The sequence below is a fragment of the Styela clava genome, chromosome 3, assembly GCF_964204865.1.
Source record: "Styela clava chromosome 3, kaStyClav1.hap1.2, whole genome shotgun sequence".
Classification (NCBI taxonomy): Eukaryota; Metazoa; Chordata; class Ascidiacea; order Stolidobranchia; family Styelidae; genus Styela; species Styela clava.
In genome coordinates, this window is record NC_135252.1 from 22,918,202 (window position 1) to 22,937,695 (window position 19,494).

The following is a 19,494-nucleotide window of genomic DNA, read 5'->3' on the forward strand; positions in this document are numbered from 1 at the left end:
GAATTACAGGAACATTGCCGAAGATTTAAATGAGAATTTGAAACAAGAGACATAAAAGTGCTTCAAGAGCAATCTCGACCTACGACACTTGACTTTGGAAAAAAATGCACGATGGAATTGAAGATACGAATCTCTAAAGCAGCGTTTCCCAAAATTTTTCAGCCAGGAACACTCACCATTTTTTTCTCGCCTCGCGGAACACCAAAAAATGATATGGTGAAATTGATGAAGTAAAATGTTGTAATGAAGCGGGTCATGAAGGGTGCGCCGTGGCGGGTTGCCAAATGCGCTCCAGAAATTAACTAAATTGTTTTAAACATACCTAAGATATGATTGAATATTTTACATATATATTGAATTTAATATAAAATGTTTTATTGTTTCTTATTGTAAATGCTGTGTATGTGAATCAATAAATTCATATTAACTTTCCGTGTTTACTTTCTATTACGTGGTGTTTGCCTAACGACCAATTTAGACGTAATCTTAATTCCTTTTCCGTAGAACACTCTCGGAAGACGCTCGCGGAACACTAGTGTTCCGCGGAACACAGTTTGGGAAACGCTGCTCTGAAGCATCCCGACAACCCCAGTAAAACCACCCGTTTCAAATTTATCGGGAGTTTCAAATAGAGTACGGGATTTACACTTCTTTAAGTTTTTATACAATTCACTCAAAGGAATATCTGATACTTGAAATAATAAAAAATGGAATGAGCACTGGATAATCAGTTGCAAGCACCTCTGGTATAACAACGTACACATATGTTCATCAATGTGACTGAGAAGTCGCGGATTTTATCGTCATGCCGACGTCGTTAATGATAATGTCGTTCAGTTTAAGTTGGCGGTTTTAATTTATAAACAAACATAAAATCATAACAGCCGACACGAAATATTTAAATCAGCGCAGACTCGAAAATTAAAACACGTTTTACAAAGGTACATTAACATACCGTTCGTAATTTTTATTCGTTATTTCTGTGTTCTTTCCACGTGTGCGTGTTCTATTTATGCAGTAATCTAATTCTAACCTATATTTGTTACGGGTTTTCAACTATTATTATAATTTATACATAAAATATATCCTAGTTTTGTGTGGGCTTGGAACGGATTAGGACATTAACATGTAAAATACGTCCTTACGGAATTTTCCAGGCGCTTCCAGAACGAATTATTTCTACTGTATAGCTGTTGATAAATCATTGAGTAAATCTCCAAAAACAGCGATAAATAAAAGATATCAATTTTTACATTTATTGAACAAATAAAAGTAATATATGCCTTGACACTTGACATGACCTTTGACACAATGGGGCAAGAAAAAAGAATAAAGAATTTTATAGAAAATAAAAGTGAGCCTACAGATGCAGCTAAGTGCGGGCCACAAATAATAAAAACGCTACTGCCGAAGTATGTGAACCAAGATGACGGACATATTAAAAAAAAAAAAGATGGACACCGGAACGTAGTATGTGTACCAGGTCAGAGTTAGGCCATAATAGGTACAAATACTACGGGAGTCACTTGGTTAGTACCAGAACTCGTAATAGAACTAAAATAAGGAAAATTGGAGTAAAATTATGGCCTAACCCTAACATGGTACACATACTATGTTCGGATGTCTACCATCTTGGTTCACATACTCCGGGAGTACCATAAAAACAAGGCCAAGGAGTTATAAGAAAATTTATATTTTGACTTCAAGATATTTTATTACTATTTATTCAAATTGACAGATTTGCCTCAATAAATTCCGGTAATGGGAGACTTATACATTATTGGTTTCAAAACGATCCAGAAAATCGCAAGTGTATTGTGGCTAATAGAAACATATGACAGTTTGGGTAATTATGAGAGTTGAAAATATTTCATATGTAAAAACTACATAAAATGTTATAATTATCATCAGATGATTAATTGAAAAATTGTGAAAAATTAAAATGATGGTAATTTATGATAGTAGGGCTAGGGAAATTAAGAGGAATTGAATACTAAGACTATAGCAGGAATGGCATATTTATTATTCCTGTATGTAAGTATTGTACTCAGATGGATGGTAATTTAGGGGGTGAAATTTGGGGTAATTATGTGAATACAGGTACTAAGACTATAGCAGAAATGGTATGTTTATTATTCAACTCTTATGATCTCAGTAAGGTCAGGGTGATAACGAGGTTGGTTACCAAGGTTATAATAAAAATGATATATTTATTATTCATTTCTTGTGATACGTATTGTGCAACGTAAAACGACGTACCAAGTACCGACGTACCAAGTACCACAGAATGATTAGTTATTAACTGATAATTTCACCATTAAATATTTTAACATATCCCGCAGAATTGTGAACCCATATTACACCTTCTAATGATGATTAGCATAAGACAACTGAATTGGCTTGCCAGATTTCCAAAACAAAATAATATCGAAAAAAATTAATCTTCAATATAAGCTAGGTTAAATCTTGTCATGTTCGTCCAAGGAACTTTTAATACTCAGTACCTTAATACTCAGTACTCACATTCACTAATAAAAGTATTTTGTTTATGAGGGCCATTAATTTTTATCAATGCATTCACCTTAATTTGGGTAGATTTCAAAAATTTACACATTATCAAGCAAAAACTTAAAATAGAAGAATTATTGATATTAGTGGGGGGATGTAACTGGAAATGGTCCGAAAAAACTATGTTTTCCATTCCTTTCCAACAATTTTGAAACACTAGCTTGTAACAATGGTCACATTGTAGAAAACGAGAATATCGGTCAGAGACCGAAGACTCATCGACCGAAAGTTAAGGGATCCCCCAAAACAGCGCTCTTACTCCTTAGTGACACCTTGTGTCCCATCACTAATTAATCAATAACTCGCTAATTATACGACATAATCCATCCAATCTTAATAGGCTTCTAGTCCGAGATACGATGAATGCACATGCAAAATCTGGAGCAGATTCAATCTCGCTTTCATGAAATATCGCGTGCATCTAACAGACATACAGACAAATACCTTACCGATTAAAATCGATAAGTAACAACATTACAGAAATAAGTAATAGTACCGAGAAGGAGCACAAAATTGTGTAGCCAGACATAAGCCCAAACAAAAGTGATAAAAATTATAATTAAAGTTAAAATTATTCGGTAATAGGTGAAAAAAATTGAAGATGAAGTTTTTAAAAATATATAATATGATGATTCTTCAAACACAATGATTTCAACCACACATTATCAATTGCTAATGATATAAAACACTAAAAATGTGGAAATGGCACCGCAAAGATTAATAAGATAAAAATACTCAAATATATGAACACAAATACCGATACGAGCATTAGTCATTATTTCATACCAGAAATAATTATTTCAAAGTAGTTTAGACCCCAAAAACAGGAATTAGAAAAAGAACAATTTTTCTGGATGGAATTACACCAATATATGAAGATAGAAATTTTCAAATATACGGACATTAAATATTATTCAAAGTTATTCCATATCGTATATCATTATTCCAAAGTAGTTTAGTTCAGACCCGAAAACAGGATTTGAGGAAAAAATGATTGGAATATTCCAATATATGAAGAACAAATTACATGGTATTATTTCTTATTCTGTATATTAGGGTGTGCTTTTTATCTCCCCATGTATGAAAAAAAAATTTCCAATGTTTAAGGACAAGGTTTGTTTTGTTCAACCACGAATTACAAATGGCGGATGAAAAGTCTGAATTGAGAAAAGTCCCTTTTTAAGAATATGTTCTGTAACTTCATTTAATCCAGGTGAAAAAGTAATATTTTGAGGCAAAATATAGACTATCATTTATGGGTAATTAATATTTCTGCATTCGTGATAATAGCCCATAGGCTATAAAGTGGGCTAGATTTAAAAACTGCTATCCTACTTTTAGGCCCGCCCTTTTTAAGTACATTTTCCAAGATAATGAGATAGAAATAGTCCTCGTTCCTGTGCAAATACTATTATGGGAATAAGTGAGCACAAATACTGAAAAATTATACTAGTTCATTGAAGATTTGAATACATTTGAAATTCATTATATTCGATATGGTTTATTTTTGAATTTAGGAATAATTTAGAAAACTTTAATTTGAAAATTTTGAGCCGTTTTGAGACAAGTAATTCAAAACTTATGACATCTCAACTGGTAAGAAACATAAGAGAGAAAAAAACAATGACATTTTATTATATTCATGTCATTTTAGATGTGATTTACGTAATTTTTCATATGAATTTACTCCCAGTTTAGAATGTATTCGATATTTCATATCCAAAAATTTTTTTTTAGAATAGTAAAATATTACGTTTCGGACATCCCTGTATTAGTTGCTATATTGTACCATATATTTATGACAATTTCAAATTATTATGAGGTACATTGACATGGGGATAAGAAAAAAAAGAACTTTTCAGAAATCCTAAAAAATATGGGCATAAATACTGGCACCATTAATAGTTACCATCCAATTTCCTATCTATTTCAGATCAGATTGCTCCAAATGAAGAGTACAAGGGGTACTTTCCATATTTTCCACCATAAAAGCGATTATTTTCCGTTACACAACATTTTTTGAGAGGACTTAGGCTGATTAAAAATAAAAATGTTTGTTAGGTTTGATTGCTTTGATTGCAAATCTTGCGCGTTTTTAAAATTTATTTCATTATTCTCGTTCTATCCACGTATTTTTTTAATAAACCATTTTTTTGCCTCTCTCTCCGTTATTTATAAAATATTGTTAGCTAATTATTTTTGGGGTTGGACGCTAGACTTGACAAGTGCTAAAGAGGGGGCACGGCTTAAAAAATTTATCAACCAAACAACTTTAAAGGTTTGCCAATATCCAAGGTAGAGTTAAAAATATCAAATACAACAAGTTCCAAAAAAGTTAAGCACTTTCAGTAGCTAATGTTTGAACAAAAATAAACCTGATAGCACCCTTAGTTGAATTTTTGATCGATATGACTTATTTAGAGAAGCTTGTGAGCTCTAAGGCAGGGGTCGGCAACCTTTTCATCGTAGCGGGCCAAAATTAAAGGTTGCAAGACATTGGCAGGCCGCACATATTTTTAGAAAGTTAATAAACGAACGGATGGCCGATGAATCACACTTTTTCACACAGATCAGAAGTTAAATTTTGAGCAGCGCGCGAAGACGAACAATTACAATATTTTCTGCACTAATCATAGCATCAACTCTCCTGCGTTTTGTTGCCATTTGTCTAATTATATTTAAATTAGAGGCTCATTAAACGAGTAATTGAGAATTATATACTTACCGGTAGGTTAGGTTATAATATAATTTTGTCTGCACATGTCTCACAATAAATTCTGTTATGTAAAGAATATAATTGTCAAAACAGCTGTTTTGTTACTATAATTCAGTGAAGCGTCGCAGGCCAAATTATATTGCCGTAGGTTGTCGACCCCTGCTCTAAGGCTTTATGGGTTTGGCTTTGATGTAAATTTCGATGGTCATTGAGTTAAAAATATCAATTACAACAGGACTTCCTAAACTTTTAAGCTCGCAACACCTTCCAACATATTCAAAATTTTCCGTGCCCCCTGTTAAGTCGAATATGTTATGTAATCTCGCCGCTTCTCTGATCCTATGTATTCTCTAGAAATCGTGAGATTTATGTTTTGCACTAGTTTTAATAATTGTGTTTCGAATCAAAAGTCTAAAATGGTACTCTGTGTGAAATTGGTGTATTCTTTGCGACCCAAAGCGGAGTCGCGACTCTCAGTATGGGCAGCCCCGAAAAACAATTTCTTCAAACGCTGCACCTTCAGTACTTAATGTTTGAATAAACATAGCCCTGATAGCACCATGAGTTGAATTTTTAAACATATTATACCTTAATTAGAGAAGCTCGTTAAAATTTGATAATTAACAGTGTAAAATAATAAGCATTAGAGCTCATATTTTAAAAACAAACCATGTTGACAAAAGAAAAGATAATACACAGCATTTTAAATGAAAATGCAAAAAAGATAAAATGTGCGAGAAAAAGCAAAAAAATAATGCCTCAAAAATGAATACTTCTGAGTTATTATAGGGAATTTAGTTTCTGACTAGGGAAGACTATTCTTAAGAATATTTCGTAAGACTGTATGTCTTGTATGTGTGGCCGTCATTTACAGAATGTTGCCGGTCTGGTTTGGGACTTTAAACTTTAAGAAACAATGCTAGTTATAGAAATGCTAAAGACCCTAATTCCTCATATCGTATTCATTTTTGAGGCAAAAATAATGGAAGAAAAATGATTGTATGTAACCTATGTTACAATCCATCATAGAGTTGGACTCTCTGCTGCGGTGTGGCTTCTTGCGACTGTAAAAACAGAAAAATATTTGTGAAAACTGGGAATAATACTCAAAAAATGTATATTATAACTTATATTCGGGGCTCCCGAAGTATGCGAACCAAGATGGCGGACATCGGAATGTAATATGTGTACTAGGTTAGGGTTAGGCCATAATTTTAGGTATAAATACTACGGGAGGCTCTTGGCTAGTCTTCGAACTGATAATAGGACTAAAATAAGGAAAATTGGAGAAAAATTATCGCCTAACCCTAACCTGTTACCCATGATACATTCCGATGTCCGCCATCTTGGTTCGCATACTTCGGGAGCACCTTATATTCTTTAGACCTAATTTATTCGGGATTGGTACTTTGGCCAGACTTTTAAGAAAATGACTATACTTGATCCTCCTTCTGAAGAATTCTACAATTGGTCCTGCTTTCAATAGAATCTCTGTAAGACCATCCTTTGAGGGAAGGTTATTTTCCATTTTTTCACCCTTTTGGCAGAAATCTCACTATGCAGGACACTTCGTACTCAAGGGTTGGGAACTTTAATCGGAGCTCCAGAAGGGTCAAATTTGTAAAACGAGAATATCGGTCAGAGACCGAAGACTTATCGATCGAAAGTTAGGGGATCACCCAAAACAGCGCTCTCACTCCATAGTGACACCTTGTGTCCTGTGTGACATAATTCATCCAAAATTAATAGGCTTCTGGTTCGACATATGAAGAATGCACATGCAAAATCTGGAGCAGATTCAATCTTGCTTTTGTGAGATATCGCGTGCATCCAACAGACAGACAGACAAACAGACAAATACCTTACAGCATACTTACAGAATAAAATCGATAAGAAATAAGTTTGAGAGTTTTAATTAGGTTAGCATGTTGGATAAAACTTTAGTTTATTTTTTGCTGGTTTAAGCCCTAAACTACTTTTCTAATCCAGATGTAACAATGGTGCGGCACACAACCTGAACATAGTATGTGTACCAGGCTAGGATTCGACCATCTTGGTGCATTAAGTTTCGCTCATCTAGACTGATGGGCCATGTAAGTGTGACATAAAAAGTTACATTTTATGAACAGAAAGTGTATTGATTTAAAAGCAAAAATGTATGTGTACCAGGTTAGGATTCAGGTTGTGCGCCATCTTGGTGCACATACTTCGGGAGTGCCCTTTAATCTTTCTTTTAAACAACTCTGTATGCAAGTGACCTACTTTATGAATAGTTGACCCTGTTTTCAGAGAGTTGCTAATTCTCTTTTCAGTGAAATCCAAGGTCACGAACCTTAGAGTTGAACACTCTGACACTCGTTTTAAAGACTTCTTTATGTACGTGAACAACATTATTACGAATTGACACCCCGTTTCAAAGGATTCAACATAAGTGATTACTTTGATCCCTCTTTTAAAGAACTTTCTATTTTTCACGCATTTCACAGAAATCTCAGTATGCAGCGTACTAAAGAGTTGGGTACTTGAACCTTCCTTTTAAAATATTTTTCAAACCTTTAAAACACTTCTGTATACAAGTGACCTGCTTTATTAATAGTTGGCCCTCATTATAGAGAATTACATACACTGAGTTCATTTTCAGTGAAATCCAAGATGCACGTCCCTATATAATTTAAAATAGAACGCTTTGACTCCTTTTAGAGAATTCTTTACGTACGTGAACAACCTTATTACGAATTGACACCTCCTTCCAGAGAATTCTACATATTGACCCTCCTTTTAGAGAAATATTTATATGCAAGTAACCTACCTTATTTAGAGTTGAATACTTTGATCCTCCTTTTAAAGAACTCTCTGTATGGAGGTGATCGAACGTTGTCATTTTTTCATCGACTTTTAAATCTTCTATTTCCGACTTCAAAGCAGCGAGTTGTTGCTCTATGTGGCGACTTTTAGCCTGGTATTCAACCCTGGTAAATAGATAAAAGTTACAAGTGTTGAAGGAAATTTTCACTAATAATGATCCAATCCTCCAAAATACATATTAGCTTCCCTCATATCAGTAGTTGTAACCACGACCAGCGTGTCAAATCCAGCGCGCTGGGTAATTCAATCTGGCTCGCCTGATGCTGGCACAACCAAATTTTTATGTTTAGGCAGAAAAATGGATCAAGGTTGAGATTGCGATTGAATTTAGGTTTGACACAAGGCGTACTGTTTTCCTCTTTTGCTATCACACACAACACTGTGAATTTTGTTCATAAAATGTAACTTTCTACGTCACACTAACATGGCCCACGACTACCAGTCTAGGGGGGGGAGGGGGGATTTTTGGCCCCTCGTCTAAAAACCTTGCCCACCACTGATGTAGAACCAAGTGGCAAATGTGACACTCCGGGGTGCGCCATATGATCATCTTCTCTCTTCCCTGGGAAAATCCTTGCTTGTTCACACATCGTAGATGAATGAAAAATGAAAGCATTGTACAAAGAGCTAAAAATCAACAAAATGTTGGTAGCAAAATAAAGTTCAATTCGAGCAATGTACATTAAAACAAACCTTTCTTTTTCAATTTCTTGTGTCAATTGCTGCATGTAGTTTTGGCCACCTTGAATCGCTGGAGTCGCCGTGACATTAACACCATTATCAATAGGTGGCGCTGTTGTGAAAGGAGCGGTCGCACCACCCCCGTTTCCACTAGAATACGCAGGGGGTGAACCGTTAGCTGTCGTATTTAGAGGAGCCACAGTGACGCTTTGAATAAGGCTTAGATGCTGAGAGGTAATCTGAGTGCTGTTTGAGTTTGAGCCGTTATGGGTGTGAGTTCCTGGTGCTGGCGTCGATGTCATCAAAGGCCCTCCTGCTGTGTACATGTCTGTTGTCCCGTTGCTTTCCTGGGTACTGGTGTGCTGTAAAATAAGTTTGGGATGTTTAATGAAGCTACGAGCTCCGATTATGTATCTAGTTGTCTGGATGTTAAACCCAACTATGCCCGCAATGCTTAAAAATTTGTAAAACGAGAATATCGGTCAGAGACCGAAGACTTATCGATCGAAAGTTAGGGGATCACCCAAAACAGCGCTCTCACTCCATAGTGACACCTTGTGTCCTGTGTGACATAATTCATCCAAAATTAATAGGCTTCTGGTTCGACATATGAAGAATGCACATGCAAAATCTGGAGCAGATTCAATCTTGCTTTTGTGAGATATCGCGTGCATCCAACAGACAGACAGACAAACAGACAAATACCTTACAGCATACTTACAGAATAAAATCGATAAGAAATAAGTTTGAGAGTTTTAATTAGGTTAGCATGTTGGATAAAACTTTAGTTTATTTTTTGCTGGTTTAAGCCCTAAACTACTTTTCTAATCCAGATGTAACAATGGTGCGGCACACAACCTGAACATAGTATGTGTACCAGGCTAGGATTCGACCATCTTGGTGCATTAAGTTTCGCTCACCTAGACTGATGGGCCATGTAAGTGTGACATAAAAAGTTACATTTTATGAACAGAAAGTGTATTGATTTAAAAGCAAAAACTAACTGCTGATCTGATGAGATACGTTTCGTATATTATCTACTCACAGATGAATTTGCGATTTGCGACAACTTCTCTTTGGCATCAGCTTGTGCTTGCTTAGCTTTCCTCAATTCGTCACGGAGATTGTCAGCTTCTGAGGATCTGAAAGTAATTTGTAATTAGTGTTGGGTGGAGTCTCGGAACATCGACTTGACCCAATCCCCTATTTATTAAACACAATGAAATGATTCAAATTCGTCCTCAACTTATAGGCAGTGGGTGATGGACTCGACTTTTGAATCAGACTTCGATGGCCCGTGATTTGCGACTTGGTGTTTAGGCACATACACCCGGCACTGCTTGTGTACATTTCATACACTGTTCGCATAAGATTTCAAATAGTAGTGCTGGGGACGCTAAGTTGGACTCAGGTCACCATAAAAACGCTATGGAGAGACTGAAACTCGTCAACTTATCGGCAGTGTGATTTAACCCAGTGATTACCTCGAGATTTGGATTAAGATTTTGTTTATAAGCAGAGTTGGGGAGGAGACCTTAACTTTACTCAAGGTCACAAGGTTTATCAAATCTTCGAAAAGTCGAGTCATCCAACTGGAATCACTCAGAATTGCCATCAAGTAGGTGCAAGTGAGACTTAACTTACTTGATCCAGGACTCCACTTGATTCGAGGATTAGGGATTTCTACCCATCACTGGTCGTCACATCGAGTCTTAATCATACTCCATTGGGTTCAGCAAAATTCAAAGTAAAACAACAGACTTGTAGCCAAAGGGGATATGAAAAAATATTGGCGCACACCAGAAATGTGTATACCAATATATATGGAGGTGACTAATTTTGTTCGCCTACTTTACATCAAGTTGTGTAAAGGGACTGAAACCTATGGACAGGGGGTATATATTCACTTTGCTAACGCAGACAGGCCCAATAATAAAACTAAAATGAGAAAAATCGGAATGAAATTATGGCCTAACCATAAATTGATACACACACTACAGGAGTACCAAGATATTGATAGATTTCATGGTGACTTCACTATGTATTCTAAATTGCATACGCAGCAGCCGTGTCACATAAAATATATGATTGGAAAAAACAGGTGAAAATGTTTAAAATTGCTTACTTTGACCTGGACTCCTCTCTCAACTGATGTGTCATCAAATCATAATTTTGAAGTTTCTGTTGGAGTTGAATATTTGCTTCTTGGGTCTGAAGACAGAAATTCAATGGTGATTACGTTTATTAAATGACAAATATCATGAAACTTTAAAAAACCTCAAGTACGAGTCTGATAAAATTCCAACATATAGAAGTGAACGTCTATTCAAGGATTTGTGTCTGAATAGAAACCTTGTATAGCCAATTGACTCGGTTTGGCTCATAGCTTAGCGTTTATGCACCAATATACAGCATTAGAATCTGGAATAGAATTAGGATACGACTTACATATTATCCTGGGGGAGCCAAAGCCGGCAAGACAGCCTAATCATAGAGCGACTCTCGTCCGGTTACCAGTCCATGTCAAGTATGGGATTAGTTAGCCTGTTATTTGTTTTTCGGAAGCATTGACTTGATGGTGGAGGAAGCCATAATCGACCATCAGTAACGCAAGCCACCCTATGGCGGCGAGGATTCAAGAAACCCTCTTACACATAACTATACCTGCGAACCGACACAGGGTAATCAGAGGTACCATGGCAAGTGTTTCCCTAGAGCTTAACACGATGAGCCACATCCGTAGTCTGTAAATACTTGGCAAACAATAACCTGTGTGTTCACTCAAAAGTAAAATGAATGCATTCAATGAAGCAAAAATATGCAATACCTATCTAGTTCATAGCCCTAGTACGGTGGCACACTTGAATTTTTGACCCAAGATCCTGGGAAACTGATCAAATTTGAATCATGAGTCTGCTCACCTTTGCAAACTCTGTTTTAACCCTTTGCATTTCTTGTTCTGAATGATTGGCTTTTCTTTTTAGCAGCATTGCTTCCTCTTCTGCTACCTTTGCTTTTTCTGCCAATAATTCCGCAGTTTCTTCTGAACGACTCTAAAGGATGATAATGTTAACTGTATCTTTATTGTATTTCTGGCAACTAGCATTTTCCCAGATGGCTAAGCACGACCTGTGATGTCTTCAGTCACAGATGAATAATCATGACCAATCAGCAGTGAAAGTGAAGCAGCCAGGTGCTCTCTATAGTCTGGGGCACAGATCAGTTAGTATTGCTTATGGGTTACTTTAGTTGTTGTTCTGGACAATTATTAAAAATGCTTTTGAACTGAATTAACAGTTACAACTCGGGATATTTAGAGTGAATCAGATATTTAGCTATTTTTATGAAGCATATTCACATATTCACTCTGGCTTGGTATAAGCAGCCATTCATAAAGGAGGAGCTGCTTAGGGTTATATTTATGTGGGAAACTTTATGGGTGGCTATTTCCTAGCACTATTCAATCTCAAAGAAGGACAATTAATTTGGTACTCCCGGAGTATGTGTACCAGGTTAGGGTTGGGCCATAAGTTTATTCAGATTTTCCTTATTTTAGTTCTATTACGAGTTCGGAGACTGTCTGTGTTGGTCAAGTGAATATATCCCTGCCCATATAGGTTTCAGTCCCTTTACACAACTTGATGTAAAGTAGGCGAACACAATTAGTGACCTCCATATTGGTACACACACTTCTGGAGCAACATTAATTGTTCCCAAATTTATTGTTGAATTCAACATCTTTTGAAAATATATATATATATATTTAGTGCAATTCTGTGTGATGATTCTTACCAAAGCATCTAGGGCAGCTTTACTCTCATCTTGCATTTCTTTCAGCCTTCGAATGAAAAAAAAACGTTTTAAAAAATGCGATATTTTTGATTTTGCTTAAAACAAGGGTCTGGATAAGACTTCACCATACTAGGCTATTTATATGGTTGATTGTTATTAGATAGTTAATGGACATTATTTTTTAGACAGATGGTTAAAAACGGTGGGGCGCGCCCCACATTAAGGTGTAGAAGTTCATTTAAAGGGGTGAAGACACCCCCTCACGAGACGAGCAGTTCACAACAATTCTTGCTACAGCATCCTTGCATTATACTCATACGAATCCACTAGCGCAATAACATTGAGGAAAAATTGGGAGTTGGTCTCGCATACCCTCTACTGATAGTTACATCTAGCTAATGATTTCAATTTCTGAAAATGTAAAACTAACTTTCGTTCCAATTCTTCCTTCTCCATGAGTATTTTCTCCCGTTCATCTTTTTCCCTGAGAAGTCTCGCTCTTTCCATCTAGAAAATAAAAGCACCAGAAATGTGAGATCAGTGGTTTCCAACCTTTAATGGTGCGTGCCCCCCTGTTTATAACTCCAGCGGTATTCATTGTGTTATTTTGATTGGTGGATTCCAAATCCCATTATGTTAAAACAATTCAAATTCTAAAATGTTATACCTTAACATCTAGTCATCTGAAATTTTAAATCTTGAACTTAATAATAAGGGGGGAGTTGACTTTGATGACCGCCCGGTCGTATCACTCCCGCCTGTTTATATCAAACTAAATCATCATGTGTTATTATATTTAATTACTACGATAATTGTTCTTTTATTTTGGTTGACCAAAAATAAAATCTCTCTCTCTAAGGGTAACTCAATTCATTTTCCAACTCAAATATACCTAATCTCTCACACTAATAGGATACAATTATCCAATAATAAAAATAATGAGACAATTAAACTTGTGGTGGGATTTAAGTAATTAAGCATTCCTAATGATTGCAATTAGGACGGATTAGCTATAGCAGCCTCTACTAAACTCTCAAGAGAAACATGTGATTCTTAAGCACAAGAATTATTTTACTTGTGTGAAGTGATTATGAGTGCTCTAAACTAGGCACTTCACAAGATGCAACTAATATGTAAGAATGGAATATTTCAACATTGCCCTATTTATTACACCTTGGGTGGTTGGAATAGGATTTGTACCCCAAGATTTTACCCTGCAGTTCCACCACGGTCAAGTCTAATGCCTAAACCAGGAATGTACAACCTTTCATACAAGAGGGCCAGATACAAAGAACTAAATGAACACCATTTAAAACTGGCGCTTCTCCTCAAAGTATACAATTTCGCCTTGTGGGACAAAGGTTGGATACCCCTGGCATAAACCCCTAAGCTTGGTTTGAATAAACCTGTATTAGAAAAAACTGACCTGTTTTCTTGCTTTTTCTTCTTGTGCCTGGCTCTTCATCTGTTGAATCTCCATGCTGTCAACTTTACGTCTCTGCATGAAAAGATCATGGTTTCCTCTGCAGAGTTCTAAGATCTTGAAATGTAAAAAGAAGTACCGGTAAATGACTTTTTGTATAGAAAGAATGTTTAAAAATGAATCAAATATCCGAATGCATAAAATTAGACTTCTGATCAGAGGTTTACTTAAGTTTCTGTTGACTATACTAGAATAATCCACATTTTTATATTACAGTAGAACCTCCAGAAATATGCGCACCAATATGGCGCACAACCTGAACATAGTATGTGTGTATCGGGTTGGATTTAGGTTGTGCGACATCTTGGTGTGCATACTTCTGGAGCACCAATTTTTTTTAGGGGTCGGACGACATCGTTGACCTTGTAGTCTTGCCGGCCCCCCTGATTTTATTTCATGATTGCTTTTTGTATCCATTGTAATCTGTACATTTTTGATATACTTGAAAATAAATTAGTATCTCTCTCTCTCGCATTCAAAATGATTTATAATCGGCTCGCCGTTGTGGCGAATCATGCTAAGCGTTAGAAATAGGCTCGCCACCGCACCTCTGATCACCCTGCACGTTTTTTTTTCCTCGCAATAAAATTACTGGAACACATGCAACTCACCAATTTATTTATCCCCGGTTCATCAGTGAAAAAAATGAAATCATTTTTGTTCATATCGATCATATCAGCGGGTGATGACTCTTCTGCACTGGTAGACTGCGTTCGACGAAGCGTTGCGGAACGAGAAGATGGATTCTGTTTTATTGTGAACTTATTATCGTTAAATAACATGTCCGATAACTCGCTCCATTGAAACGATACGATTGGGTGCAGTTGGTTTTCTTTTTCGTATACTGATACGGATACAGCATTTATTCCAAGCCATAGTGATGTTCCTTTGCGATTCTAAAAAAATATATATTTTCTTTGTTATGTTTCATATAAATTTCATTAGAGAAAATGCATGGATAAAGCGGCCACCAGGAATGTCCAAAACGAATTTATTATTCAAATATCGTTTTTAGTGTTTATAAGAAAATCGGGCATCGTGCACACATCTCAGTGTATATTTTGAGATCTCGGTGGCACGGCAATAAATTCATGAGCAGTTTGCGCTGTAATTAATCGTATTCATCCTCCAGTAGCGTTTTTTGCAATTTAGAGCGTATAAAATAGTTTTCAAATATTAATCAGCATCTATCACAGATTTTGTCGTTACTGTAAAATAAGAAATCCAACCTTTATACTAAAATATGAAACTCCACACATCTCAAGATCTTGTGCTATCTTCAAATATTCTAGTTCAGCTTCATCTCGTGTCAAACCTCTATGTTCTGTGTACCTGTGATTAGGAGATAACTAGTTCGGACATCGATAATGGGGGTTGGAAATAAAGTTTTGCTAATCTGAACTTCCGTAGTAATTTTTTTAATAAGGCATTTTACTTCTGTCCATGGGAATTAGGAATAATCATACACATACACGTTTTATTATGACTAAAAATAAAAACTACATTTTTTTTTCGAACATACCAGCTTCATACTCAGGGGAATAGCCAGGGTTTGTTTTGAGGTTCGAAGTATGTCATGAAATATAAATTACAAGCGATACAATTACAATATATAAAATTTCTTTTTTACCTAGCCACAGTTAAACAAAATGAATAAATCTTCTAAAATTAACATTGAGAGGAGAAAAGTGTAACTGGCGATATCAAACATTCCATCGTGTTATAATAGTTTATGTACAATTTTGTATCATGCTATGTGTTGCAAGCTCGAAATGAGAACGGAGTGGAGGCAATTGCACCCACAATAAATTCAAAACAAAAAAATTTGAAGTTAAAAACTTACCATGAAGTTATTTTCTCCTCCCACATCGTCTCAGACATTTGAAATTGGTCAATGACACGTTTTGGTAATAATTCCTGAATCTCAACGAATCCTGGTGCATGGATTTCAGGATCATAATCACCATACTGTATTGAAAAAAGTCAATCATGTACTATTTGAATATCCATTTTGGGCATTCCTAAGTCAAATGACTCAAACCCTGTATGGCATGACATATTGAATTCATCAAACATTAATTACTTCTAGTACACTGTGGAAGTGGAAACAAAGACTTGGAAATTTTGATACAAGCTATTGACTGTCTTGAATTTGAAACCAAATTATGAGATACTATTCTGTTATCTGATATTTTTCTTGGTTTCGGTTAGGTTAGGTTAAGTTATTGTCTCATCTCTCTCTGAAAGGTTTGCAGAGAGATGGGACTTTCTCAAAGTGCTGCAAACGAAGCCCGAGGTTCCGTGAGACTTTTGGCTAACTTTAATAACTATCCAAAGAAGCAAAAACGGCATCAATAAAATTTGACAACTGTAGCGTTGAAATTTGGCAAGAAGGCGGATGTTCAAATATGACTTTATTCATAAGTTTCTCAAAAACATGATTCAAAGAATAACAATGTATTTTTTGTTTGTGTTTATTTTAATAAATATATTGTGGGCTCCATAAATAAGAGTCAACCTCTTCATGGGCTCAGTGAAATCGAAAATTTGAGAAATCCTGATCTAAACCAACTTATCCTATCCTATGCCAAATTGAGAATAAATGTTCACCGATGCAACAAAATACAAAATCTATCAATATATCAATGAAAACACGCACCTTTGCTTGAACAGCGAACGAGGCAAGCAGTACAGATGCCTCTGGAGGGCAGTAAAGATCTTCAGACAATATTAAATGCTGAATCTGTAAATATAGTCCAACATTAGAAAAATAAATTAGGAAGGGAATGCTGAACGGGGAAGTATCTAAACAGAGTGGTAAACTGGATACACTACGATATTAGTTATGTTAAAATATTTATGAATATGGAATATCTAGAACCAACCATCTAGCACAGCCACACAAAAAAAATAGTTTTTCGATATACACAAGAAATTAAAAAATTCTCACAATGAAAAGTCTTAGCTTAGCTCGCTCAGCCTTATAGTATTAATAGATTAATAAATGGACAATTGATAATACTAATTAGTTAATTAATACTAAACTATAGTCATAATTAATTAAATAAAAAGCTAAAAAAGAAGTTGGAGATGAATTTTTATCAACAAAGAACCAAGAGATAAAGCCAAAATGATTTTTTTTACATGGCAGTGAATTTTGAGTCAGAGTCGAGTGCAAATGTTCTACAATCAAGTGAAACAATATAGCATTAAGCAATAGAACCATGATTAGAGCAAAACAAAAGAGCTATGCTCAAATATATGGACATGTAGCCACACATAGTGGCAAATTCGGATGACATCATAGCACACAAAAAATGAATTCCATGCAGCTCACCGGTATATTTGAAATAAATGGAAGTACCGAAATAGCTTTCTGGCAAAAAAATCAATCTACAACCACTGGAAATTTCAAAGCAATTGGTCCAGTATCCGAAGAGAAGTGATTTTTTATTGAGGAAAAAAACAAATAAGAATAACAACAAAACACTAACACGATCCATAGGTCTTATCCAATAACACTATATTACCTGCAGAAAGAACAGGTGTCTCGTGACCTCTTGTATAAGTTCATCTTCCATTGACTCAGGATAAAACTTCGCGAGAAACTTCAACTCAAGTTTGTCGCCGTTCACTGGTTTTGGAATTGCATGATTCAGAAGCTGAATATAAAGAATGGATTAGTAAACGAATGACGAACAAATAGTAAACAATGATTGGTAATAATATCCCTCATGAGAATGTTAAGAAAATAAATCTCTGAAAATCTCTCGTCCATGGACTATCGTTCGATTACCATTCCATATGGAGTATGGCAATTTTTCATAACTAGTTATTTGTTATCGATACATGGACTTATTTTTATTCGGTTTTTGCCCAGTGAATACTCAACAATTGAGGCAATTTTTCAAAGTGGATTTTGGCACAGAAGACATCATTTTAAAGTTAGCTGCAATCCAATAAAACCAAAAATAGATCTGTATGAAAATAAACACTTTACGTCTTTACCTATCAAATTTCATCTGTGTGAATTTATATAAATAATAATAATTTATATGTTCTCTCATTGTGAAAATTTCTATGGTGGTTTAGGAATAAGTCAATGCTGTCACTTCAAAGTGAATTGTAAGTACTCCCCAAGTATGTGCCCAGATGGCAGACACTGAAACGTAGTGTGTGTACCAGGTTAGGGTTAGACAATAAGTTTATTTCAACGAGTTCGGGGAATAGCCAAGTGACTCCTGTGGTATTTGTACCTGAAATTATATCCTAACCCTAAACCTGGTACACATACTACGTTCCGGTTTACATACTTCGGGAGTATTGAATTGTAGCTCTTCCTCAACAATCTCGATAAAAAAAGAAAGCTTCTTGTCACCTTTTTGTCAAGTTTTATCCATGTAAACCTCTTCTTGACATCATGAAATGCGAGACCAAAATACCAAGTTTCTCTCAGACCGATTGTCCGACATATCAAATCAAATACAACTTGAGCTTTCACTTGATTTGAGACCCTAAAAGAATATATTTCAATAGGATTGAGATAAGTTCAGATATTCAATGGTAATAAAATAAGTCGAAATTGTTACAAACTTTACAACTTACTCAAAAAGTTCAAATTTACTAAGCAATCTTAGCATTCAAAGTTTGCAAAATAAAACAGCTGACAATAATGATCTTATGATGAAATAAAGTGTTCTCATATTTTATTAAAAAATGTCCGCATCATTTAAAATGAAGCAGCAAAATGACTCATAAGTTTGAAAAAAATATAAATTTCATTAAGGTTCTAACGGCTACCATCTTTAAGTTTTGAATATTTGGAATCGCTTGGTTCGTTAGTTGTCCAGTAAAGTCGAATTTTCCAACACCAACAATTTAACCAAATGATTGATAGGGTGAATAATTAGTAAAATAATATTGTGGGACCCCAAGAAGTATGCGCACCAAGATGGCGCACAACCTGAACATAGTATGTGTGTACTGGTTAGGTCAGGTTGTGCGACATCTTGGTGTGCATACTTCTGGAGTACCATATTGTGCTTCTTACGTAAATTCTAAATCCGCATCCAAAGTGGATACTCTGATGTTGATGCTTTTCTTTTTCTTGAAGAGTGGGAACGGCATCTCTTATAAATGATGTTAGTGACATCAATTCAGGAATAATTGTGAAGCGATTATCAAGAAGCCATATTATTTAAACTAAAATTAACAAATGTTATTTTCACAGACTCTGAAAAAATGGTGGAAATACTGGAATAGAGACTTATACAGAGATCTATCAAATAGAACACCAACATAGTTTAGATTCAACTGTTAGACCACAGAGCTACTGGAGTTGAAGCGATCAAAGTAAAATGAAAAAAATAGGAATAGGAAAAAAAATAGA

General features: G+C 35.5%; 1 protein-coding gene across 1 annotated transcript; it reads right to left on the reverse strand.

The window, feature by feature from the left end:
- Positions 1-1,242: 1,242 nt before the first annotated feature.
- Positions 1,243-19,364, reverse strand: LOC120342938 (merlin-like). The gene is made up of 16 exons (XM_039411994.2): positions 19,156-19,364; positions 18,484-18,619; positions 17,636-17,767; positions 16,765-16,848; positions 15,949-16,073; positions 15,335-15,437; positions 14,717-15,001; positions 14,049-14,162; positions 13,053-13,129; positions 12,623-12,668; positions 11,752-11,883; positions 10,956-11,041; positions 9,876-9,972; positions 8,843-9,192; positions 8,094-8,253; positions 1,243-6,348 (listed from the first exon to the last, which is right to left on the reverse strand). The coding sequence occupies exons 1-16, from the start codon at positions 19,230-19,232 to the stop codon at positions 6,298-6,300; spliced, it is 2,055 nt and encodes a 684-aa protein (XP_039267928.2). The 5' UTR covers positions 19,233-19,364; the 3' UTR covers positions 1,243-6,297.
- Positions 19,365-19,494: the final 130 nt, after the last annotated feature.

Bases quoted from the DNA above. Each gene is read 5' to 3' on its own strand.
- LOC120342938 (XM_039411994.2), bottom strand. From the start codon at position 19,232: ATGCCGTTCCCACTCTTCAAGAAAAAGAAAAGCATCAACATCAGAGTA. The intron at 16,074-16,764 runs GTGCGTGTTTTC...TTTTCAATACAG, and splicing joins CGTTCGCTGTTCAAGCAAAG to TATGGTGATTATGATCCTGA. The intron at 13,130-14,048 runs GTCAGTTTTTTC...TTTATTTTCTAG, and splicing joins AAGAAAAAGCAAGAAAACAG to ATGGAAAGAGCGAGACTTCT.